Genomic DNA, 26128 nt, shown 5'->3' on the forward strand with positions numbered 1-26128 from the left:
AAGTTCTCAGAAATGACACTAGATACCAGACCAGACCGGTATGGAGTCTGTGATCAGAAGGGATAGAAGACGGGAGGTTCGATCGACGCGTCCGTGGAAAAAAAATATATAAAATTGGTGGCTAAAAGTGATTTGACAGAAATGGTAAAAGTTTGTAAAGTTTACAACAAGAGAAATCAGTTAATTTCCAATATCCAAGAGTTCATCAGGCGTGTCGTGTACCTCCCGTCTTCTATGGTAAACCTCATCCATCGCGAGTGACAGCCATAACCCTTTCGAAGCAATTGTCCACTGCGTCGTTTGTGTTATTCCATCGGAGACAAGTGTTTTCCAACAATTGACAATGGCAATTCTTCCACCCGATCCGATCTATGTGTTTCGGGGTGACATGGGCCCTGTTCACAGCCTGCTCTTTAGAATTTCACCGTATATTGAGCATTTGTATGCCGGAACTGAGAGCGGAAATGTCCATATTTGGGACCTGAAGGTAATGATTTATTTATGACTATTATTCCTTTTTATATAGATGCAAAAATCATTTATAAAGCCAACTGGCTAGAGAATAAGACCAGATTTCTATTGAAAAATTCCAATTAAAAATTTGCAAGATCTATTGAAAAATTGGAAATCATTTTGGGAAAAACTCTTTTTGTATAGTTTTTCCCGCATTAATTCCTCAACATAATTCCTTTAATTGCTCATCACTGTATGTTATTTCTCTTCTCGTTGAAGGCAGAAAAACCGTATAATTGATATTAGAGAAATCATGTATTATAGAAGAATCAAATTCAATCGATTTTTTGCATGGAACACCGGCACTGAAATATTTCTATTAATGGGAATAAATATTAAGTCAGATGTTCTGAGCAATAATTCATTCAGGCGCATAATTTATAAAGATTGTAGACGGGATCTTGGTGTCATTCATTCTTCGGTAAATCGGCTAATCTCATTTATTCTGCGAGTCACTGGTTTATGAAAAATCAATGGATTTTGTCCGCTTGGAGTGATTCACTTGTTCTAATGCCATGAAGAGTCATTCATTGTTTTACATTATTTACGTTGCGTGGTTTAAAACCGTTCAAGTTCAATGATGATTGATTTTTGGTGTATCCAATGGCAATTTCCGCACCAAGTTACGTTGAAGGTATTCAAGTAAGCATATTAAACACTGCATGATGAGAGCGATTGGACAGTTTCACTGAAACTTAGGAAAAACTAAAAAAATGAGGAAAATTGAGTTCGCCTAGATGATGCAATTATTCGTTAAGTTAAATTATTTATAATATAACGATAATAATTATTATTCAGTCGCTAACACCAGGAAAATTGGGCATGTTGTCATATTAGAAACACCGACAGGCATCCAAACTGAAAATAAACGATACAAACAAGGAGCAGTGCCTTTCACTGCACACCCTTGGTGATGAATACCTGATTGTACAAAGGAAAGGTGGAGGTGTAGATTTATGGAGTGCGGATGGTTCAAATTGGATTTTTGAGAAGAGAATTGACACTGAGTACCATGGATTTTGTAGGTAAATGCTGCGGGAAATTTAATTCAGTAAATAATAAAAACTTTCCATCACTGTATTATTTCCAATACCACACTGAGAGAAAATAGAAATATATCGAGATATTGACAACAGACAAGAGTGAATTCTAAGAGTCTTCAACGTAGATGTTCTTCATGTATTTAAACGATTGATTTTTTGACTTTGCTGGTGTTTGCAATGATCTAGGTCCCAGATTTTGTCTGAAGATCTCGTTCTTCTTCCACTTCCGAGCTCTAACGTGGGAGTTTACTCGTTAAAAAGCAACAGCATTGTAAATAAATTAGATCCATCCCAGATCTCAACGTCCAAGCCGCTGGGTGAAGTGATGGCTATTAAGAATTGTGGTCTTCAGAATAATATTATACTTGTTGCCTACGAGAGTGGTGCTATAGCAGCTTGGAACGTTAAAGAAATGGCTGTAAACAGTTGGCTGGAGACTGATACCTGTCCAATGGCAATGACTTTCGATAATTACTGGATGAGAGGAATTATTGGATATCCAACTGATAAATTAGAGGTAAATATTCACAATATAATTATAAACATACTGATATTTTCCTTATTTTTAAATTCTTCTTCTGAATTGGTGGAAATATCAGACAGTTTGAACAGCTTCTGTTGCAGACCATAAGATCTAAAAGACCAGCAGGGTTCAATGACTGAAAATATTCTTGTAGAGTCTATCTGTAGATATACACGAAGAAAATTTATTTTTTCACTATTTTTCGTATTTCCTTCAATTTCAGGTATTCCAGCTTTCAAAAACTGATCAACTCATCCACAAGACGACAATCTCAGTAAAAAATTCTGGTATATCAGTTCTTGCATCGCGACACGACTCTAAAGTATTTTCATCAGGTGGTTGGGATGGTAGAGTGCGTATATTTTCCTGGAAAACATTGCGACCATTGGCTGTACTGGATCAACACAGATCAACTATTTTTGATATTATTTATTCAATGGAGAAGGTTGAGGCGCACAACAACAAGAATTTAATGGCAGCAACCGGAAAAGATGGCACTGTATCACTCTGGGATCTCTACAATCAGTGAATCAATGAAGATCTGTTTTATCAAAAAAATCAACGAAAAATAAACATCATAGAAATGTATCTGATTATTGTTTTGTAAGTGGAGAGAGAATAATACAATTGCTTTCAAGTATATTATATTGTTTTATACCATAAAATTCATGAAGATTTAATTCATTTTTTTCTGGTTATCAGAAATGACTCATTTGGATAACGAAATCCATCATTTTGTTTCAAACAACTTTTTACACATTTTCATTCAACACCAACTTATCGGCATTTCACAAATAATTACATATAAATATATACAAAAACAAAGACGACAAAAATAACATAAATCGTAACGATCTCACTGTTTCTAAACATAAAAACACAGTTTTCGTATGAGGCACCTAACAATACAGCGATGAAGAAATCACTCAACTGATGGCTAGATACCATTCAGTATTAGAAAAATCATCAAATATGATCAACATTATGCACTAATTAACAATGAAATATTGAGTAAAGCTCCAAGGGCAACAAAATCATTGCCAAATCCTCACTAATAACGTCATTCAGCAGTTGAACGAAGCAAAATTATTTCAACAAATGAATTTTCTTCGAACAATAAATCAACATTAATTTACTGATAGTCGAGTATAATGGTCGTTATTTCAGAATACAATCATAACTAAACCAATACCTTACGGAGGCGACTGCCTGAAATTCATAATTCTTATAATTATAATATGACTGTTAGGCGATCGTCTTGATTGGTGCACCTGCACGAGAGAAGTTGAGAAGATCCCATGACAGTTATATTCTAATTGAGGGATTGCTTGGATCAGATTCCTTTCTACCCTCCCCCCGCTATCAACACTCTGTTGGTCCATTTACACTCAGTTAGTCAATTTAATACGCTGAATATTAAACTGATAGGCTCATAGTAAACAGAGAAGCTAGAAGGGATTCTCTATCATACCTCAAGAATCTTTGGCATTTACCTTTATCAAAAAGTGCGATACGGTACTCCTAGCGCGACCAGCGGAGTGATAAACATCCATCTGTTCAAAGACCCAAATCTCTCAACTACATAATCAAACCTCAATCACCGCAGATTACACAGATTGTACGTTACTTCTCCTCTTGATTCTCCCCTCAACATCCTCGGGATTCCCCCCAGAGAGTCGTCGTCTCTTCCTCAAGGGTCTCTTCAAATTGACTATTGTTTCTCCCCCTAAATCAACCCCTTCAGCCTCTAAAACAACTGTCGGCTGATTCGAAACACCAGCAACAGGTGGTGAAGCAACTGGCTCATCGACCCGCAGAATTTTCGCACCCAAATTTCTACAGTTGTCATCGAACTTTCGGTGTCTGGATAGATCTTGAGGGCTCTCACTAGAGGACTCAGTGCTTCTTTCACATTCTTTCTTATTACTATCTTCGGAATTTCGGGACGTGAAAAATTTACCAAAAAGTGGAATGGGAATTGGTATAGGAATGGGGATGGGGATGGGAATTGGGTAGGGGACCAGCACAGTTACTGGGGGTAACAATCCTGTTTGGGGAGTATTCATTTGTGAAGGCATTCCTGGATGGTAGGGGTGGCGAGGTGGTTCCATTGGTCCCATGACGCCCATCGTAATTTGTTGACGCAGTGGGTAGTTCTGGGGATGGGGAACGTAATTTGGGATGTCTGAGGGGTTGATTATGCCACCAGTGGATCTGGGAACTTGGAGATCTATCGGAATCGGATCTGTCAACCATTTTCTGGGCCTCGAGTGATTAGAGGTCCTGTGGCTTCCCTTGGACATCAGTTTTTTTATGTCTTTCAGGTGAATGCAGTTCTCCTGGGGCATTGGCTTTTTCGGAAGTGAATTATCTTTGGGACTAGCAGATTTTCGATCATCGCGATTATCAGTATCTTCAGGGTCTTTGGATTTTGACAGGAACTCGTCTTTTTTACACTGAGATCTCCTCTGCTCTTCGTCTTTCAAGGATTCTTTTATCGCTTCCTCGACGATCGCTTCTTCTGCGTCGATGTTTGAGGAGGTCATGTCGTCCTGGTTGGACGAATCTGTGGGGATTACACCGGGTGAAGCGTCTTCGGGGTGGCAGGGACGGGGCTCATCGTCAACTATGAGGGGATCTTCTTCGGGCTCTTCGGGACTTGGCGGAGGGGACCGGCAGTCCCGTAGCCAAAGATCGGGGGTTATCAGACCGCCGAGATTTAATGGGTTCGTGGAGAGGGCGGATGGGGATGCACTTGTTATGCCGTGCAGGGCTAGGTGGGTCTGTGTCTCGTGACAGAAAATGTTCATTTTGTACTGGTTCAGGCACTTGTCACTGCAAAATTGAAGCTGACTCTCTCCGTCCTGTGAACGAGGAAACGGAAGAAGACAGTTAATTTTTAAAAATTTACACTGACATTATTACATCGAATTTGCATTTCTCAAGAGTCACACGATTTTAAGAGGTTTCTTTGAGGCAGTGAAAATGTCAGGAAGCAATGGTCAATTGTCATTTGTTACTGGAAGATATAAATTCTAATTTTTTAATTGAGAAATAATTAAATTACGTCGAAGTTGTGAAAGTCGAGTAAAATGATCGCTTGGAATAAAACGTTCCTGTCGACATCACGGAAACTGAAGTTTATTTATTCTCCCAGCTATTTACGCAGATTATTTACCTGGAAGTCAACATAACTGACGGAATGTCGAACGTGCCTGCACCAGTCGCAAGTTCTGGCTCTTTTGAATGCAGCACGTCTGCCTGCTGCGAAGCACGCTTCACTGCAGAAACGACTGGAATTGTTTATCACACCGTATGACATTGAACCAGTTGAACCCGGCTCCCATGTTCCACCAGCCCTACCGCACCATGAACACGTCGTTGAACTATCTGAAATGAAAATAGATTGGATTTAAAGATGCGGATGAATATAAATTTACCCTTCCTAAGCATGTTTATAGAGCAGGAAAATACAGGAATTACTCAGTGTGAAATACGATATCTCATTCGTTGCGCCCGAATTTTAATGAATTATTCTTTTTAACCGATCGACAATTAATACAATTAATTTTCGATTATGCGTCGAGTAGAAGAAGCAATATGTTATCGTTTAAAAGTTCTCTCAACTGGCTAATCTGCGTTGATTTTGACAAATCATAATGAAATAAACATTAATTTTTGCACGATGAGATGAGCGAATTTTTTTCATATTTCCAACACACCCGCATATGTGTGAAACTAGTGTATTTCCAGAGGCAGAATCACTGCGAGAGTTTGTTAATTATCATATTTCGTAATTACAAACGTGATGATTTCTGGGATATATTTCGGTATTTTCATTCTGATTTGAGGCAAAATTTCCTCTGTGTGCAATTAATTTACAGATATCATACATATTCATTAATTCCATTTATCAATTGTAAATGTCATCATTATATTTGCGTGATATTTAATTATGCGGCGCATCCAGTCCAATTAAAAAGAATTCATTTATGATGTTTATGCAAACATTGCATGAAGTGCTTTTGAAGAGGAATTACGGAATTAATGTTACATGAAATGCTATATTAATTGAACTAAAGTGTGGGAATGGTATTCTTATGACTACAAAAATAGTAGTGAATAGTAATTTCCATTTAATATGAATCAAAAAATTGCTTTTATTTATGGTTTCCTCATGTTTACATCTCCTACCCACGAAAGTGAATATTCCACATTTTTGATAGGAATTCTGTCCACTAAAATTCTTAGCGAGTTTGAGTAAAATGTTAAATTTATAACTTTTCAACCCCTCAATCGCTTTCCTGAAAATTAATCATCAACTCTTCATGAATTTGCCTCTAACAATGTAGGTGATAGGGACATGCCTTATCGCACTTGTGTGTTGAATAATTCGCTGATCGATTACAACCTTGTACTTGAAAATAAAAAGGAGGAAACAGTGTTCAATCTGTAAAACATTAACAATCTATGCAAAAGCCAAAATACGTATAATGTTTGCGTGGATAGAATGAACCAGTGAAATACACGAGGGAAATGGAAAAGAGGTATATTCAGGATGAAATTCAACCGTCATCCAGTTGCAACGTATCAAGTTGCTTGATGGACCAGCCACCATCCTTCACCTCTCCACCTACGCACCAAAAATCCATATTTCAACATGCATTTGGCTTTAATCACGGTGATATGAATACATCATTATGTTTATATTCCCAACATTGATCAATTCGCAGAGAGAATGTACTCAATCGAAATCTGGGCACTTTTCTACAGAATTTCGACTGTCATTTAGTCGAAATGCTCAACCCTTGAGGGTTTATTTCCCTCATCTACGGTTCATTCATTGACTTTCAATAAAAATTCAACATCTGATCGTAAGGGACCCCCTACATTTTCCTACATTTACCCCGGCGCTCCTGTTCATAACTAGAAGGACTTAAATTTCGTTCTTCAATGTTGTAAACAATTCTTTCTTCACAATTATTCAGCGGTTCAAACGTGGAACAATGGTTTCCTGTGTCACACGCCTCCGAATAATTACAGCTACATTCTCAAATCTGCACTTCTCTCTTTTCTGATACCGGGAAAGGGTGATGCTGCAGCAAAGTGGAAAGGGGCAAGGATTACCTTTTGCTCATTCGAACCATTTCCCAACGGAAGCTTCTAGGATTTCAAGCTCTGCTACCTGGCTATAACACACCGTTGCTATCCTGTTCTGTGGCTCTCCGTTCATTCTGTTCATACATGTCAATGCGAGGTAAACGAGATGGACGCTCTACACTATTTCTAACAAAAATCGCTCTCACAATAGTTTTTCGCTTGTTATATGACGTAATATTTCCAATTATAAGGAAATAGATATGCGGACGCGTAACGTAGCTCATCATGTGATGATGTGATTGGTATTGGCAATTAAAATTCTTTATTCCAATCGAACAGAAATTTCTTATTGATGCGTCAATTGGAAAGCAAAAAATGTGTAATAACATCTGTTACGTCGTGTTTCATTTTGAAGCCACCACAAAGCTGTGAACATAGTACAGACATCCATGATAGACAGGTATAGCATAGAGCTTTCAACCTTTCAGTTCATTTAATATGTGAAGAAACAGAACCAGAGTATTCCATCCAAAAAGAAATCTCTCCTCGATGTTTCTGAATTTAGTTCACTTTGTCGTGCAATAATGACTGTTACGCCAATCTCTTCAGTTGAAATTCTATCTCCATATATTCATTCCAAATTCTTTGGAATTTTATTCGCTGTTAGTGTAGCCACCATTGGGGTGGAAAATGTCAGACAGGTGTAAAATAACAGGCTGTCGCTAATTATTACTCCCAAGTTTCCGCAAAGTTTAATGCATGCGGTCCTTCAGTGGCGGTTACACCGAAGACCTTTCGAGGCCCAAGATGGCGGGATATTAATTGGGCACTACCTAGGTTTCCAAGGATCCTAGAACCATCTCTAAGATATTGGGGTTCTTCGATTATAGTACGTGAGCCAAAATTTTCCGCAAATTATTCCGGTTTTATTTTGTTATGATCCAAAAATCTGAAAATTGTATTTTTTCACACGTGTCCTTGTGTGGCTGGGGTGATATAGGTACAGGGTGAATGGATAGAACATATAGGGTGAACTTTTGCTTCAATTCTTCACTTCTGAAAGTATGGAGTTAAAGACAGAAGCAGTTTCCCACTTGACAACTAGTTGTATGACACTCACTTCATTTTGAATTTTAACATCTCTAGTTTTAGTCTTTGGGGGTGAGGGGGTGCATGGTTTTATCAGTAATAGAAAGAATTCATAATTACCGGGAGTGTCGGACGCTGAATCACTGTTTTCGATAATCCTAGGACTCGCCGGTCCCGTTCTGAGAGACAGCGGTGGAGATGATTGGACAAGACCATTCTCTTTGTATGATACAACTGAAATACTTGGTGAAGACCTTGAGGTCCTTGATGTGGGCGACCTTGAGGTACTCTTCCGGGGAATCCCTGGAGATGTAACTTTAGTGGACAGCCGTGCTGTGCCATGGTGATGGTACTTGGGACTTGAGGAGGAGGCAAAGTGATCCAGATTGAGACCACGGGTGCAGCCACTGTCGACTTTGTCGTAGCCGTACCAACCGAGGAGCTCACTCATTGCGTTTGCCGCATACTCCTAATGAAGAAAAGATAATCACGTGTTATTTTATTTTATGTGGTCAAATAAAGTTTCATATTTCTTTTTTCACTGAACTTGTATTTTTTTTGAAAAAAAAAAACCATAAAATCTGAGCCGATGAATTTTTGTATTCCATAATTTCTGTGATTTACACAAAAACGTAGGAACTTTATGAGACTAAGATTTTCGCCTTTGTCTAGTGTTCTTTCAAACACATAGCTTGCTTTCTCGGAAAATATGAAGAGTAAATTAATGAAGAGATAAAAAATAGTGATTCAATCCAGAACACGATGATATCGTCATGAAATTACATATCTTAACCTTAGGTTTTGTCATCGTAACTGGTACCATCTGCATTCTATTGTAAACACGTTTAATATCCACTTACATTTACATCGATCGATCATACTGCCAGCGTTCGATGCCAATTTATCTGATATACAAAAATCCTTCTCCTTGAACATCAATCATGTCCAATTTCACAATGTAACGAGGATTGTTAAAATTCCTTTGAAATATCAGATAACATTGTACTGAGATGAAACCAATATGAAATATTCCATTTAACGATCACCCGCAGTCATTTCACTTTCGTATAAAATGAAATAGAATAATAGAACAAAGGAAGAAGAGAAAAAAACTCGCGAACGTGAATCTAGTTACCAATTCGAAACTTGATTATATTTTCTCTTATAAATTTTCCTCTGGTGCCAATCGTTCTCAATTCATTCAATTCTATCCCCATTATATTTGAATGGAGTGAGTTTCATCGATGAGCAATGAAACTGATACATGTACATAAAAACGAAATGGATATTCACGAAATTTGACGGCACATTGATCAATCCATTAGTCGAAGGACCGAATTACAATGGAAAGGACGGTCTGCTTATGCGAACAATTCCATCATCGTTTATTTGAGGTATAATCAACAAATCATTTGGATTCATTTTACTCTTGGTGATGTAAAAAAATCCATTTTATCGGAAATGATTTTTATTATCGGAAATATAATACCAAAACCGTGGCATTCAGATTGATCAGTCGGTGAGAAACCTTCCAAAAATGCGGAGAAAAATTATTTCATTCATTTCATAAAAATCTTCAGTCTACAGTTTTTTTATTTAAAAAAATGTATGATCCCCTGCAATATTTTTTTGAAAATATTCATACTGTCGAGGTGTGATAACAAGAAAGATGCCAATGCAATGGCTTTATATAAATCTAAATTCATAGACGTTGTACTATTTCGATTCAATTATTATTTCATGTTTTAATTTTATATTTCTCAAGACGACAATACTCCTTCTAAATTTTTTAATACTGAAAGAGTAATCTGGAATGATCCAGGGAATAATTAAGACAAAACACGCAGAGAAAATTTAATGAAAATTACCAGAAAAAAAGGCAAAAATTACTCCAAAAGGTAAATCGCGAAGAAAAAAAATTGATGAAAAATCAATAGAAAGTGTGAGTCTGAAAATGAAATTGTCAGAATCATCACGAAAATTTTATGATCTGTTCCATAAAATTTAACCAATCGACTGATGGCCCTTTCACACGAAACACCCTAAAATGCCCCGAAACGATTTTTCAAATCATTATGTCGAACTGAAATTCAACATGCGCAGAAGTAGAACGCGATTTTTTTCTCAGATGAGTAACGTTTACATCGCACATATGCAAGGGGTAATTCAATAACGCGGTGTTGGGTTACTTCTCAGTTACTATTCAGTTCAATGTGGCATAAAATATACCCTGGGAAATCGTAAACAGGTTCTGGGAAATATCTCTTTACCTCTACAAATTTGTGATTATTTGGTTCTTACATCTTGACACTAGCAATTAACTACGGATAGGATGGCATTCCGCAAACCTTAGCCACCTTTTTGCAATAGTGAAAAAAACATGTTCAATGTATTATACCAATCCGCGTATTACACTCGAACTAAACAAAAAATCATTTTCCTCAGATCGGGATAAAAATTCGCATAAATAATCGAAAAAATTGTTCTTTAATTATTAAATTCATGAACTCATTAATTTGTTAAGCATTAAGGTGACACTAAAGATGTGTTAAAACAATCATTTAAGTTTTTGTCGCTCTAGGGTCCCCCTAACGCGTCCGGAAGCTGCTCCTAATGAGCGTCCGGAAACTCGTCCACCCACTGTAACTCTATCTCAAAATGATTCGACTCGCAGGATGAAAATTAATCTGCTCACATCGGCAAATTTTCTTTCAATCAAAAACACGACTGTATCGTTAATGTCATGATAAAAGGGGGGTTGATCACCTTACCTAGGCACATGTAAATATATACTTAACGTAGCGAAGCGTGACGTCAACGACTAACGTGGCATGCAAGGTGGTTGTGTGGTATCATATTACCCACGTTAACTCGTGAATACACATGTACACAACACTAATACCTGTATCCAAGCATCCCCTATAACGATACCCATATCACTGACACGCGAAAGAGTGTTGGAGTAAATGAAGAAGGGTAAAGGAGGCCGGGGGTGAGACGGAAAGAGGAGAGAAGAGGTATACATTACTCTGCGCATACGTGTTTGTGTCTGGACTAACGTTGAATATACGCTGTATCTTGGTATAATCGGTCCGGATGGTGTTGCCGAAGGATCATTTGCAACGCGTTGAATTACTGATTTACGCCCGTTGTCAAATGATACGCCAGAGTTGTAACTGAACTGCGCGAGCCTAGCTGGAGAATCTAAAAACTGGGTATTTAACTGTCATATGAATGTAAATAAAATGTTACGAAGTCTTGAGAAATATGGGGTTTCGTAGCAGGGATGGGTTTTAGTAGACGTTGAGAAATTATTCATTTGTGAAAGTTCATTTCATAGAAAAATCTTTAAAGGCGAATGTTTTTTCTCAAACTAGGTAAAATATGTACATACATATATAATGCACATCGTTGAGTATGTAAATAAAAATTCGAAAATAGTTGGATTTAAATTCTTGATGATGGGAATTTAAATCCAATTTAAGATTAATGAGTGTAAGGAATTTCTTAATGGGGTTAGCAATTCTGGAAAGTTGAGAATGTTATTGCAAGTGAGCTTGAATTAATTAAATTTAGAATATCTGAGCGATGCATTCCAGGTATGTTAAATATTTAAGATACTTTTAATAACAGCAATCATGAAGTCAAGTGGATCTATCAATGAATTTCCTCTCAGCATGATTAACCAACCGTCAGACTTGTTCGCAACTAACAACTTCAATGAAATAAAGTAGATATTTTTATTTCAGACCCGGTTTTTTTAGTGATCTTGTAATGGAATTTTGGAAGTTTTATCTCGGGCAATAAAGGTGTAATCAAACGCTGCATTGCGGTTGTAACTCACCGCTCATTTACTCACCCACCCTCCCCCGAAAACGAAAAGCTCTCCTGCCCCTTTTCTCTTTTAACCCTGAGTTAGCCAAAAGTTCTGTAGCACGCGAAAATAAACTCAGACTGCTTATCATGTACGGCTAAATTGTATACTTGCACAGGGGTACAATTATTCGAGGACGATTAATCAAAAAATTCAATGATTAGCTGCAATCGTCTGAAAATACATATTATAAAAATCGATTTTGTTCACTCTGATAAAAGCACGTGTTTCGAAAAGTTCACTTGTTCGCATATAAAAAAACAAAATCCTGACTTGAAAATTTTCGTAGAAAAAAACTTTACAGGAGAAGAATGTCCTACATACAGTCAGATCCTTAATAATTTTCCTGAAGCTTTAAAGTCGTAATGAGGGACCTTTTTTATGCCACACAAAAGTTGGTATTAGCTCCTACAATTCATCATCTTCTGGACGGTTAGCATGGCCCACCCGCTACTTCTCATATATCCTGAGGATTGTTACTCAACCCCCTAGGATACCCGCCCCCTCAATTTTTATCTGCCTTTTTGGAGGCGAAAACACGACAGAACAAGAAGAAGTATACATTACAAAAACGAGAGAAATACATGAAAACACGAAGTCTGATGCTTGCACAAAATAGCAGAAAACCTTTCGTAATGCTCAAAGACGCAAAGGTCCAAAGGGTAGGGGGAGTTCTATTCCGGTCCCAGCCGTCTGTTTATTTAAAACCTCGGGCACGTGCTTCTCGAGTCCATCTGAATCCCTGACACATACTCGTGTGTATTCATCTGTCCAAATCCAAGAATATTGAAAGAATAAATTTCTTATTTTTTATCGGCTTCCATAGATGTTTAGGGTACTATCACACTCCACTCCAATTAGCTAAATATTTCAACGAAATTCTTGGATTTATGCCAATCAAATGATTGAATTTACTGAATTTCTGCACGAGTTAATGAACTAATACCGTAAAATTAATGACCTGATGATACTTAGCAGGAAATAAATTGATTGCTCGATGAAACGTGCTTATTTTATTTCTTCTGTTACCAACAAAAACGAAAACTCTTCAATATTTTATTGTCGATTTGGGAAAATTCATTTTCTTTTTATAGCTAGAATGCTACTCAAGTCCTTCAAATTTGCGGAAAAAACTTGAAAAGAGTTTTGAACTCAAGGTCGTGCTGTGAATAACAAACGGAGCGTTTTTTTATTCGGATTTTAAATATTAGATGCATTGAAAATTATGAAATATGAATTATAATCGAATTCTCTGATTTTTCTGCTGGAAAATATTAATTTTTCAAATATTACTGTGTCATTCAACCTTCCTCAGTCAACATTATCAATTACCATTGGAAAACATTTGACTCTTTTAATATCAACACTGTTAATTACGATAATAATTATACGACATCAAAGCCCTCCACAGAACCATTACGTACACTCCCTTGGAAGCGCCTTCACACATGTAAAACTCATGGATATACCGTAAGAAACTGAACGGGCTCAGGTGATCATACAAGACAAAAGGTATAATGATGTGAAGCGAGCCGTTCTGGTGTCGCATTTCAGCCTATTATGATTCCGAATAAATCAGGCGAAGGAGATGTAATACGATATATAGCCAAGATATATATAAATATACCTACACCCTGCACCATCTTATTTCTCTTTTATACGTTCCCTTCCTCGTTTTTTACCTCCTTGGAAAGCAAACCTATCTTCCCTCGATACTATATATATATTGTTCAATGCCGAAACTGAAGACGACTTCTCTCTTATTTACGATAGCATGAGGTACAGCGCTCTCTCCTCATCTTTTTCTTCCTCTCTAGTTTTTCTTACTGGAATACATGGGCTTTTGTTCGGTTATTTTCGCAAGAATGAAAATAGATACCGATTACATGAGGAGAATACCACGATATTTTCACTTGGGAGTGCCCGGGTAATCGTTTCCTCCTTTTAACTCGATTAAACAGTTTTTGTGATTTGTTTCAATGAGGGAAATCGTGGATATGTCATTTTAAAAAGTTTTTTCATGTGTAAACAATATTTAGAAAGCGAACGCACGTCACAAATGTTCATAGAAAAAATTAGAGATGTTATTGGACTTCAATTTCTACGGGACTTTCTAGGTGGAGAGAAATATCTTGTGAAAAGTACGAATCGTGCAGTGCTCTCACCGATTGGAGAGCGAACTCAGAAATTTTACATGACGATATCGTTACTTTTATGGACAATGCAGATGGTAATTCCGGAATGATTGAGGAAAAATTCGCTGTCTCATGACATTCTCACCACATTTCGCTCTAGAATTGCGGAAGAGGTACATCATTTTTATTTAATTTTTTCGGTTTATTAAGCTCCAATTAATATGATATTGTATCAACAATTATTGATGAATTTGTCGATTTGAGAGATGAAAGAGCGCAACTTCAATGTGCAGCCGAGTTTCATCGCTTTACCTCGTAAAAAATGTTAATAGTAAATGTTATCTTGACGATGGAAAGTTCCTGCAATTATTTCTTATTTGAATCGAACAATTAATTGATAACCAGTTCCTCATTAAATTCAGTAGTCATTGTTGACTCCATCCACAACACGGAGGATAAAAAGGTTCAACAACTCATCAGAATTATATATTAAAATTCGCTGCAATGTTCTATGAAATTTCATCGCACGTGACAAGATTTTATAATTTAATTTTACCTTTATCTCATCCTCCGGCGGTTCTTTTTTAACTTTAGCGTTGACACTGTCCTGATCACGACAGCTGTTCTGACTCGATAACAATGAATTCAAACGGCTGGATTTTCTTCTCACACTAATTTCACGTTTAGAAGACAACGAGGAAGATGACGAGCACGATGATGACGACAATGGAGACAGTCGGAATTTACTACTCATTATACATACAACTCATTACGCAAAATATTCAATGTTTAATTTTTATCATTCACTCATCACACGTTACAGAGCAAAAATCAACATCATCTCATCTCTCGTTCTGTACTTTATTTCTCTTAGCAATAAATTACTTCGACAATGGCGCGTAGTGCGTGTAGTCATGCACCACGATAAATGCACTCGAGAACAGTTTTTGATGATTCAAAACAAAAATAAATATGTGTCATGTCGTCTGACCGTAGTAACAAAAAATAAATAAAAATAAAAAATTCTTTGAAACGCCGAAATTTGAAGACTCAAGGCTGAAATTATTCAAATTAAATTGAGTTGTTTTTGGCGCGTGAGATTTTCTGTAAAAAGATACTATGTGGAATTTACATTTGAAAGGAGAAAAATAATGCTGATAAAAATAACCGCGTACTATTCAAAACGGATGAGAATACACGCGCGGCAGCATTGAGTGTTGCTGGCTACGATACGTTCGTAACTTCCCGTGAACAACTGAGCGCAACTACTGGCTTTTGCTGGCGCGTTTCTACCCGATGCCACGCAACGGCGGCGTCTCGACGCCTATGTTGTAGGTACACACGACGCAGCGATTAATTATGTTTTCCAACGGATTTATCAGTGCAACATTAATTTTCATGATTAATTCCGAAAATGAATCTCGATTATTCATTTTATTTGGGATTCCTATTATAATCAGGGGAGAAGAGATATTCCTGATTTTATATTAATTACAGAGCAATTAAAGTCATTATTACAAATGAGACGAAATCATCATATTATTCATGATATTGTGGAACAAGCTGGCAGTCATCTGAAATACGTTATTTGGATTAATGTTTTAATTAATTGCAAAAACCTTCGACTTTTCGGGCAGGAAACCTGAAACTTGTGGTATGTAGCGAATATCATTATTGTTAAATTTATAATATTCACAAACATTCGATGTACGGTTGAATATGGCTTCAATTAGAATAAAAAAAGCTAAAAAATCTCCAGGTACAACAGTGGGAGGAGTGACGGTCCCGGATGGGTCAGACACTAACTATCAAGTAGTTTTACATTCAACGTGTCGTACGATCAGTGGAAAAAGACGCGCGAGAAAGACATGAATGTGAATTATTGCAATTCCATGAGATGTTTCTATTTAAATTGTTGAGACACCAATTTTTTTTTCAGAAAATTTGAGAAACCGACAATTATTGCCTAGCTTTCGTCCTTGATGCGAAATCTGACCACTCACTCTCAAAATTAAGACTCCGAAATCATAGCTTACGCTATCTGAAGTATGCAAATAAAATATTCAAATGAGGTAATTTAAACTAGATTAAAAAGACGTACAGAATCGCAATCGGACAATTCCTATAAAAAATGTATTTATAGAATAGGTTCAATAAGGGGATGAAACTCTACTAATAATTTCTATAAAACATTTTTTATTTTAATGATAAAATTCTTAACAGAAGTTCAATTAGCACCAAATGTTAATCAGTTTCGAAGAAATTATCAACGATTCAGAAGTTCCTCGTTTCTAAGGACTTTTGCCGATTTAAATATTTGGCTTGTTCACTTCGAAAGTTTTTTTTTCGTTTTACAACTAATTCAAAGAACGCGAATGCGGAAATTTCTTAATAATGGAAACGCAATGGAATTTTCACGCAATTCGCTCGGTTTTTCTATGATTTAGTTTTATAAGAACGTTTGGGAAAATATACCAGTTATCTAAGTTGTTATCTGTACGTAATTTACTAAACATTCCAGCACTGTTTCATTTAATTGATAACGTCTAGTCACCATAGGTACATTGTGTCTAAAGCCCGTCTAAAAATATGAATTCTTGTCGATGTTTGGCAGGTACATCATGAAGACACTACAATTTCTGATCAATGTTCGCTATCATAAAAAAATACTTATGATCAAGGCGGTGATATATTTTGGAATTGACGAGTGATGACCTGTTATTTTGTACTTTCGTCCTCTCTGAACGGGTTCAACAAGCCTATTTTCCCTTTCCAATGAACTGACGTAAATGGCTTTGAGCAAGTGACATGGGAGAATAGTAATGGCAATTCGAAATTATTGTTTTTCTCTTGTAGCGTAAGATTTAAGTATCCTCATTTGTCTGAGTGACTGATGTAGGGGTGGTTCCATTAATCCGCAAATCTTTTAGCTCCTTTCGTCCTGGAAATTCAAAAAATTGCCTATTTTCACCGTCATGGAAACCGGAACAATTTACCAATACCCACAAATCACAGAAATCAAATAGATAAGATTTTTTAAAGATAGGAAAGGCAAACGAAAAAAAGTGCAAGCGTTTGAGAATTGATAGAAGTTTATTCAAGTGTAGAAAGAACACGCAGACGTGCAGTTATCTAAAGTATCATCATCACTTCTTATGTTCTTCATTTTCTATATTAAATAAAAAAGCCAAGACAAAAACATCTTCAATGCAACAAATAGGAGACCACTACTCACAGTTAAGTAGTGAAATGGTAAAACAAGATGAGTCAATTTCATTTGGTGACTATTTCTTCGAAATGTTTAGAATGAATTTTCACTGTATGAATTTGTTTTTTTAGAACGGTCACTTCAGATTTTATTTTTATCTTAAAATGATAAATGTTCCTGTCATCCTGTCTAATATTCTGTGAAGAGAGTGGCAACAAAATCCTAGTCACCATCATGACTCATTTACTTTAGATTCAAAAATATCTTTGAAGGAACTAATCACCAATTTATATTCGACTCGTTCATTCACGAGAAAGCAGAAAGAAGAAAGATAAAGCGGATTTTTCCATAGCCAAGAGGATGATTTCAGAGCGACAAATAGAAACATCGATCACTCCACTTTAGTAGAAAAAAAAAATCATTTTGTTCACGATTGTATTCGTGACTTGGCACCACGAAACTAATGATAACACAGCTCATACAGCAGATAAAAGTGAGAAAAAATGATTATCAGTCTATTATTTCGAGCGAAATATTTCGTGCTTTCAATCACTCAATCAATTTAGTACTAATCAATAATGGAACACTTTCAGAGTATGTAATGCATCCACAGCCATTACGCTGAATTTCATTGGAGCATCTGTAGTAGGTGACTGGACAGTCCATGAATGGCTCGGAGTAACAGGCACGATCAAGGTTCCGTTGAAATTTAGCATTGCAAAGTGCAGCGGCTGATAAATTTTGATTTTTTGATGACCTACCTTCCTCTCTCCCTCTACCAGATCCATCGAGTAATTCGCATCTCGGCTTCGCTATTCCTGTGAATCACACATTGAACCACCACCATACCGAGACTCAAACTATAAAGCAGGAGGACAACAAAAAAAGCCAAATATTTGAGGATGAATTAGCGGATTATAGAAATAACAGGGTGAAGAAACGTTAATTATTTGAGTTTTGCATTCGACTTCGAGGAAATCGATTATGAAATTGAATGGAATAAGATGAAAAAATCTTCCCATGACAGATCTTCAGTGATTTTGCGTTTCAAAATCATCCTCTCTATCGAGTATATATTTAAAAATACTGAAAAATGGAAAAATCAATAAGATCGTAAATAAACAAGGATTCTCCTTATTCCCTTCAACTACACAACTCATTTTTGAATTACCAACCATTGAGGCAAGCATCGTCGTTGATGGATTCTTCAGTTAGATGGTTCTTACCAGATTCCGATTCGGAATCGTCCACAAACCACACTAGGAACATGGCGCCAGCTCCAATTATCGGGGGAATCCCAGCCAGAACTAGTGGTAATGTATAAGACCCTGAAAATCAATACAATACAAATGACTCAGGCAAAATTTTATCCTGGTTTCTCTCAATCAACGATTGCGCGCTCTTTTCTCACTATGTCATAAATGTTGACCAGCTCCGATGAAATAATTGTTCGTGAGGTACGATGATTGAGAAACTTACCTGTATGATCGAATAATAAACCCGCTATGGGTGGACCAACAGTTAGAGGTATGGAACACATTCCCAGGAGAAATCCAATGGCTTGGGTTGCTCCTTCCCTTCCACAAATATCAAAGGCAATGGGACCAAGTAATGATATGAAACATCCATCAAATAAACCCATGATCAAAGTTATCACAAGAAGAATTGAGTAGTAAGGAGGTGTCAGTGGCAAGAGCATCGTTAAGACACCAATACTGAGGAAGGATATCTAAAAATGGGACATTGCTCATAAGATTTTCCAGCCTGCAGAAATTCAGATAAATCGAAATGTCTCTCACTCACTTGTTGTAATAGTATTCTATTAATCCTTGGCAAATCCGCAATGTATCCAAAAACAAGACGACCAATGCCAGACGTAATTCCAATACACATAATCGGGAGACGCTCGTTGGCATTTTGATCAAATACTTTCTGTACGAAATTTGCTATGTGAACGTAAGGAACGAAATACCTGGAAATAAATGAACACTCATTAGGAGAAATTCAAGCAGAAATGCCTTTTTTTGCCTAGTTCTAGAAGTAAGTCCAACCCGAAGAGTGCTAAGGGGATGGCACTGGCCCAGACAACGTATTTTTTCCGCTTCCAGATGGACGTGTTTACTACTGTCTTCATCTTTGACCTGAAGGTAGCCTTCCGAGGGACTCCAGACTCCGGTGTGTGCGCTGCTTTATTCGCTACTGAAAAATTTATAAGATTGAGAAGATTGGACTCGAGGTGTTACCCTTCATGCCATGCCCTTGTTAGTATATTATATATTATTGTATTACCAGGTATTGGCTTGAAGAGAATCGCACACATCATAACTACCGATGTAAGGACCGCCAAACTTCTGAGTGTACCGACCAGTCCAAATCGCTTCAACAAGCTACCCATTAAGTAAGGCATAATTGTAGTAAATACAGAGCTTCCGGCGGTTACAACCCCATTAACGAGCCCCAAATAACGTTTGAAGTAGTGCCCCAAAATGACTAAACTCGGTGTGTACGCCAGACTCGCACCCAGACCGTACATAACACCGTAAGTTAGGTACAGAATTTCAACCTTGAAACAATTCAACAATCGTGAAGCAAAATAGAATGGAGAAAATTGTATACAGCGTAATACTTACCCTAGTGGAGAACATAGAAGACAATAACATTCCTCCAAAAGCCAGTGCACCACCGATAAATGTTGTCATCTGAATTCCAATTTTGTCAGTAAGAATACCAGCAACAGGAGACAAGAAAAATGTTGTTCCTATTGTCAGTGAGCCAACCAATGCTATAATGAAATAATTACATTATATTATTCATGGATTTACCAATTCATCCCATCAATTGTTAATTTGCCCGTTAATCCCTGCGATTCCGCAAATGCTATTAAATTATCTTGTTCGTTTATTTAAACAACGTGACCGCAAGGGTGCATATTTAGCTATCGCATAATGAATAATTAAAAGTGATTTTTTCAATACTAATTTGGAGTATTTGTTTATCTCAAACAACATTATATTTTTTCTCTCAGCGTAAGGGTGATTGTTAATGAGTTTTCTCATTAAGCATTTCCGAACTTTTCATTGAAGTTCAATTTGCATAGGTAAAATTCGTTACGGCTAATGAGGTCCATCATTTTTGCGACAGATGAAATCTTTTGACTTAATATAACAGTAATTTATTATGGCGGAGGGTCTATGGGAAAGATGATTGATGTTGTCAACTTCTCTGGCCACCGTACTCACGATGAAGAATTGACAACCCTCCACTGTCACTTGACCCTTTCATTACGGATGGAGTACAGATAATTGCTCGGTAGATTCCAACAATGACTGCTTAGGAAATCCTATTGTCGACTTCATTGACAGACAAAGTAAGGTATTCCGCGTGCATATATGATTTGTTTATTAGTCGGCAACTTGACAATTAATTTCACTTTGATTTGTTAGAAATGGTTGGGGTCTACTCGATTCCATTAAAGGTCCATGCGTTAACATTTAACGAATATTCCCTTGGGCTAAACAAATTACTCTATCAGCGTAAAAATATACGCAATTCTCTTGGCGTATTGATTGAAAGAAAATCCATATATTCATTCTAATTTGGCTTTGACATAAACAATCAGAGTAAAGTTTGCCAGCTGAGTTTACTGGCTCATATTATCACATCCACGGGATGCACGAGACTTAGTTTTCTACATTTCTTATGAGAAAATAATTTATGGATGTTTGTGGCAGGTCAGACACTTCGATAGGGTACTATCAACTACGGGAAATAATGCGGGAAACTTCACACGATATCAATGCGGTTCAGCGTCCAATTTACGCACATCGATATGTCTGTAAGGAAAAACTATGATGATAATTACACAATACCACGATTCATTGCCATTTTTAATGGTATTGCATCGCTACGCATGTGACAACTGCTGTCCCTAACTGAACGTGAATTCTGCATCCTGATTAATCAACAATTTAAGGACATGATCAGTGAAATTTTCATGGCTTTATCCACATGTCCGATTACTAGAATTCAATGAATTGTTCTCCCAGATTGTCGTCTCTATACGACAAAAAATATGATTTTACAACCTGCAATAATTCGCAGACGTTCTACGTCTGTACTTATTTACAAATCTCATCATACTATTTACATGTATTGAATATCGCAACACGGATATCAGAACAAGTACTCAAGTTTCAATCTATTCCAACCGGTATTGGAATCGATCGTTCCTGGACTCCCTCCAGGTAGCGCAATTATATTGACTTTTTATGATTTGACATAACATCAGACAGGTGAATATCTAATCGGAACTCTCGACTTTATATAAATAAAATATAGTTCTTGGTGAAGGTCTTCGAGGAGTGACTGCGGTTGCCAGTTCTGAAGGGGGATCGCAGTGAATTTCGTGGTAAATCAATAAATAATGAATTTAAAACTCACAAGCTTTCGACGAGACCTCCGTTTCCCCGGCGTCTCTCAGAATTTCCGATAATTTGAGAAAAATTAGGGAATAGGAGTTGATGACACTGAACAAAATTCCATTAATAGTAAAACTTCCTAGCATTATCATCCATGCCCGGACTCCGCCATCCGGTGGTAATTTGTCATCATCATCATCCTCATCCTCAGGTTGGGCTTTCTTTCGTGGCAATTTATTCGGCGAAAGATTGCCGGACTTTGATTGTCCGCTTAATGAAACTATTTGAGGATGATTATTATCAATAAAAGCTTCACTTTCGTCTCCGTTGTCACTGGACTGCCTTTCTATTGGTGTCACCTTGACACGTGTCATCATTTCTTCAGTGGCTCTCTGATTGTCAATGACGCATCTCGTGTCTGCTGAGCCGACATTTGTTCCCACAATTCCGTTTGAGTCGGTGTATTCGGTTGCAGTCATGGTGGTTCAGAGGTAGTTTATTGTTACAGATAAGTTTTTAAACTCCTGGAAATATAATGCAGATCACAATGTTAATGGATGGTATTGGAAATAGTGACAATGAACAAGAATTAATTGAACGGAAAAAAAAAATTTTTCCACTCTTGGTTGGTTTACTAACAAATTCATTAATTTGTTTTGAGATATATACGATTGGTCTTGAAAGTATAAAAAATTCCATTTCAAACTCATATTAGTCTCCACGTAAATGCATTCATAATTAGTTTTACCCAGGAATGTGAAATATTTCTCCTAAAATCATTAGCCAGGTTCTAAAGAGGCAATCGACAAGATAAGTCGTCTCTGTTTCAGAGTAATTCTTCGGGGAATCCCATCTAATCTCATAGGGAAAGAGCAAAAGAGCGTGAAAGCTCATTAAGCGATATAAATCGAACATTATTTCCTTCGACCCGGCTTGTAAACCTCACCAACGCGAAACATTGAAAGAGTTAGGGGCACGAGAAGTGTTTGAAAAATCGTGTATAACTAGCAGTACAAGTATCTGTGACACTCGCAGTTGTCTCTACTTGAGAACTTATTTTTACTCGAATAAATTGTAATTGAAAATTAAATATAATCGTCTTTGATGTCACAGGTTCAAAGATCATTCGAAGTTTACTCGATAATCTTACAATTGTTCTTTACAGTCTGGCTAAATATTACCCTCACTTAATCACGTCTACAGAACTACTGCCGTCAATCAATACCCATTTTATTAATGACGACAGATTAATTAAAGTAAAATAACGCTGATCACTCGTCTTTTCTTATTCTAAGTTAATCTAATATTTCTTCGCTTTTTATGCCGCGAATCGAACTAATAACATTGGACACTTAAACGAAGCTCAATAGAAATGCAATAGAATTGTGTATTAAGTTCCCTTCAATTTTCTATCAGCGTTTGTACGTGACTGGGACAATCCTAAATTGAAATTCCAACTGTTATACAATTTGCAACCGAAAACAAAAAAGGGCAACGATTCGCGAACAGAGAAGTTAACGAAAAAAATTACTTCACCATTGACATAATAAATTTGATCTGATAATTCGAACCGCTTCATTGTTAACAAATTATTGAAATATTTACGAACCATCGAAGCAGTCAGTGGAGCGAAAATCGGTGAAATAAGTTGACATGAGGGAGAATAAAATGCAAGAAAAGAAAGAACAACAATTCAAATTGATTCTTAAATTACACGAAACTCGAGTGGAACAAGAAGTGAAGCACACTCGACACTCGTCACTGCCACCGAGTGAATATCAACTGAAGCCACTGGATTTTACGCACATCCTACGGCTACTCCGATCGGCGACGATGTACTACGCACATTAGTGGTTCGGCCGGTCGTCTCCTTGTTGAAATTACGAGTCTATTACCGCGGCTATTGCATGGAGAAATATACTCAATAAAAATTAATCATCTTTCCTGAAATTCCGAGGCGAACTGAATTGTAGAAAAATTTCCGTACCTATCACGTTATTAGGATCTAAACTGTCAGAATTTTTACATTATTTTTTTCAAAAAAAAGTTACACCATCGATGTAAGATATATCGTAAACTAATTCTGAAAATATTGAAAATATATTTTAGAGATTGGGCGGAGAGTTCTTCTGCCCGTATCAGGTCAATGGCACATTTTGTTTTATAAATAAAACCAAATTATAACGAAATACCGTATTATGAGGAGTAAAACCAATAAGAAGTTCAATCGAAATTCAATAATTTGATCTGTAAGTTCGCTGGGTTTTTCTACGAAATTTTCTTCCCCGAATGTTTTTTATTCGAAACATTTTCGGGTGCAAATACAATATTATTTTAACTTTGTAAAGAAAAATCTGTAGTGTATTTACAACCAAAGTTGATAGGATAAAAAAAATATTTTTGCAGTCCTATGGACGTTTTCAGATTTCAGGAAATATCGCAATCCATGCATAATCAGAAAAAATAAATAAAAATTCTCTACTCAACCTGTACATTATCGTAAACTCTTATAATAAATACCTTATCGTTCTACATGCCCGGAATGACATGCTATGTCTACACTACTTAGCCAAAAGAGGGAAAATTATTTTAAACAATATTTTCAGAGAGAATTCAATGGATCAATTTATGCACTTATCCAAGATAAAATTAATGGGATAAATAACCGATAATAATTAATTTTTTTGGCTTTACATTCCATTCTTCCTCGTTGCCTTCAACGACTCAACGGGAATTTATTCATACTACTTTAAAGCGATCCATTATGACTGACGTGTATTTATAATCTGACGAAGGAGGGGCTCTCGGGCAACCCTTCATTGATATCAGTCCTCACGGGTTCATTATATTGTATTTACATATGATACATGCATCATGTTTTATGTCTAAAACCAGTGAAATTATCAAGTGTATATCGGTCAAAATTTGAAGCGTTGGGGGTATTTATTATTAGAATTTTTAGAACGGAAGTTTACCGGGGTCGATGACCTTCGACATTCTTTCTTCTTATTCACGAAAAAATTTCACATATGAACCTAGCAAATTGATTGATCATTACATTCTGAGTATGGAAAAGTCGAGAAATGTTCACAGAAAATGTGTACTTTCCAAGCTTTCAATTTTCTTCTATAAAATATCTTCTATTGAACATTGGAATTTCCACGGAAAAACGCATCTATCAAAATTCTAAACCAGGTCCTTCGGTTCTTCTATAAAAATATTTGTTTTTTTTCTTTTATCAGAAAAACAAAATTGATATAAAGCAATACTCCCATTCGGTAGCGAAAATACTTTCACAGAATAGTAAATTAATGAATCAATACTTCACAAATCATCAACGTGATCATACACAGATACACCGGTTAATCAATTTTGAAAACTCCAATAGCGGTATCGAAGCCGGTATGTCTTACAATTTTCTTCCAATGTTGCACCACTCCCTGCCAATCAATATCTATTATGGCACATGCATTGGCTTATCAATCAATTTCCGAAGACAATTAGTTGCAGTCAGCGAAATACATCGTCAAGCATTGACCTGAATTGAATGTCTGGCTGTGTCAATTAAAACAAATAGTTTAATTTGGAACAAAAAACATACATGACTGTGTGAAATGAGTTCCGCTCGATACTGCAAGGGTATCGGATTTTCACTGATAACTGGGTCTCAGGGGACAGTAGTTAATGCTCGATATATGGAACCACACGTGGCGCCTAACAACAGTGCTGGTCATAATTATGTTTAACCATCCAATGAATGTTCAGTCATCACTTTGTTGATCTCTGGCACTTTGTTCACAAGTACTGGCGCACATTGTTATCACTGATGATTATGTGGATGAAAGAGACAAGGTAAGAGCCCCCACTGGCATCGACCAAGGCGCTAAACCCTGACCTTACTCGGCAAAGCTCACACACTTTCCCTCACTTCGATCTATTCCACGTGCGCGATATAGCAGATGTTCGAATCGCAAAAGTCGACTACCGCTCCTCTTCTCTTTTCAATGATCTTTAATGAAACTTGTCGAATTTCGTACCGGAATAATATCAGAGAGAAATGATTTTTGAGAGTATTTTACTGGCGAAATTTCAAAAGCTTCAGACCTCAAAGAAATCATAGACTGATCGATATTCAACTGGCAGAGGTCTATACTTTTACGAGCGGGAACTCTTCCGCTTTCACATTGAAGATGGCGGCACCTTCCGCTAGCCACTTTGAATTCAA

At 36.8% G+C, this 26128-nt stretch overlaps 3 protein-coding genes across 13 annotated transcripts; 1 reads left to right on the forward strand and 2 right to left on the reverse strand.

The window, feature by feature from the left end:
* The first annotated feature begins 31 nt into the window (after positions 1-31).
* LOC135171331 (guanine nucleotide-binding protein subunit beta-like protein 1) lies at positions 32-2719 on the forward strand. Its single transcript, XM_064137818.1, has 4 exons — positions 32-487; positions 1351-1538; positions 1743-2073; positions 2303-2719. The coding sequence occupies exons 1-4, from the start codon at positions 344-346 to the stop codon at positions 2606-2608; spliced, it is 969 nt and encodes a 322-aa protein (XP_063993888.1). The 5' UTR covers positions 32-343; the 3' UTR covers positions 2609-2719.
* LOC135171250 (sine oculis-binding protein homolog) lies at positions 2494-16304 on the reverse strand. The gene is made up of 5 exons (XM_064137662.1): positions 15453-16304; positions 14834-15333; positions 8389-8737; positions 5258-5469; positions 2494-4943 (listed from the first exon to the last, which is right to left on the reverse strand). The coding sequence occupies exons 2-5, from the start codon at positions 15029-15031 to the stop codon at positions 3687-3689; spliced, it is 2016 nt and encodes a 671-aa protein (XP_063993732.1). The 5' UTR covers positions 15032-15333; positions 15453-16304; the 3' UTR covers positions 2494-3686.
* A 211-nt stretch (positions 16305-16515) lies between these two features.
* On the reverse strand, positions 16516-26045 carry LOC135171254 (monocarboxylate transporter 10). Of its 11 annotated transcripts, none has more exons than XM_064137720.1 (10): positions 23513-23748; positions 21926-22427; positions 20116-20267; positions 19775-20048; positions 19537-19684; positions 19289-19457; positions 18965-19214; positions 18712-18813; positions 18247-18303; positions 16516-17218 (listed from the first exon to the last, which is right to left on the reverse strand). In XM_064137720.1, exons 2-10 carry the CDS (start codon positions 22380-22382, stop codon positions 17142-17144), a joined length of 1686 nt encoding a protein of 561 aa, XP_063993790.1. In that variant the 5' UTR covers positions 22383-22427; positions 23513-23748; the 3' UTR covers positions 16516-17141. The 11 variants fall into 11 exon arrangements, 9 of the variants coding, with proteins under 9 accessions (XP_063993790.1, XP_063993781.1, XP_063993807.1 ...); XM_064137711.1 differs by having other exon boundaries at positions 16517-17218; positions 18661-18813; XR_010300519.1 differs by having other exon boundaries at positions 17127-17218; positions 18247-18345; positions 23513-23747.
* Positions 26046-26128: the final 83 nt, after the last annotated feature.

This window comes from Diachasmimorpha longicaudata, chromosome 2 (genome assembly GCF_034640455.1).
Source record: "Diachasmimorpha longicaudata isolate KC_UGA_2023 chromosome 2, iyDiaLong2, whole genome shotgun sequence".
Classification (NCBI taxonomy): Eukaryota; Metazoa; Arthropoda; class Insecta; order Hymenoptera; family Braconidae; genus Diachasmimorpha; species Diachasmimorpha longicaudata.

Excerpts from the sequence above, each read along its gene's own strand:
- LOC135171250 (XM_064137662.1), bottom strand. The coding sequence starts at position 15,031 with ATGAGTAGTAAATTCCGACTGTCTCCATTGTCGTCATCATCGTGCTCG. Across the intron at positions 8,738-14,833 it reads CGCCGGAGGATGAGATAAAG|GAGTATGCGGCAAACGCAAT; the intron begins GTAAAATTAAAT and ends TTTCTTCATTAG. Across the intron at positions 4,944-5,257 it reads TCAGTTATGTTGACTTCCAG|GACGGAGAGAGTCAGCTTCA; the intron begins GTAAATAATCTG and ends CCTCGTTCACAG.
- LOC135171331 (XM_064137818.1), top strand. The coding sequence starts at position 344 with ATGGCAATTCTTCCACCCGATCCGATCTATGTGTTTCGGGGTGACATG. Across the intron at positions 1,539-1,742 it reads GAGTACCATGGATTTTGTAG|GTCCCAGATTTTGTCTGAAG; the intron begins GTAAATGCTGCG and ends GCAATGATCTAG. Across the intron at positions 2,074-2,302 it reads ATCCAACTGATAAATTAGAG|GTATTCCAGCTTTCAAAAAC; the intron begins GTAAATATTCAC and ends CTTCAATTTCAG.
- LOC135171254 (XM_064137684.1), bottom strand. The coding sequence starts at position 22,382 with ATGACTGCAACCGAATACACCGACTCAAACGGAATTGTGGGAACAAAT. Across the intron at positions 20,268-21,925 it reads GGAGGTCTCGTCGAAAGCTT|CATTGGTTGGCTCACTGACA; the intron begins GTGAGTTTTAAA and ends ATTTCATTATAG. Across the intron at positions 18,304-18,660 it reads CGACGATGCTTGCCTCAATG|GAATAGCGAAGCCGAGATGC; the intron begins GTTGGTAATTCA and ends TGTGATTCACAG.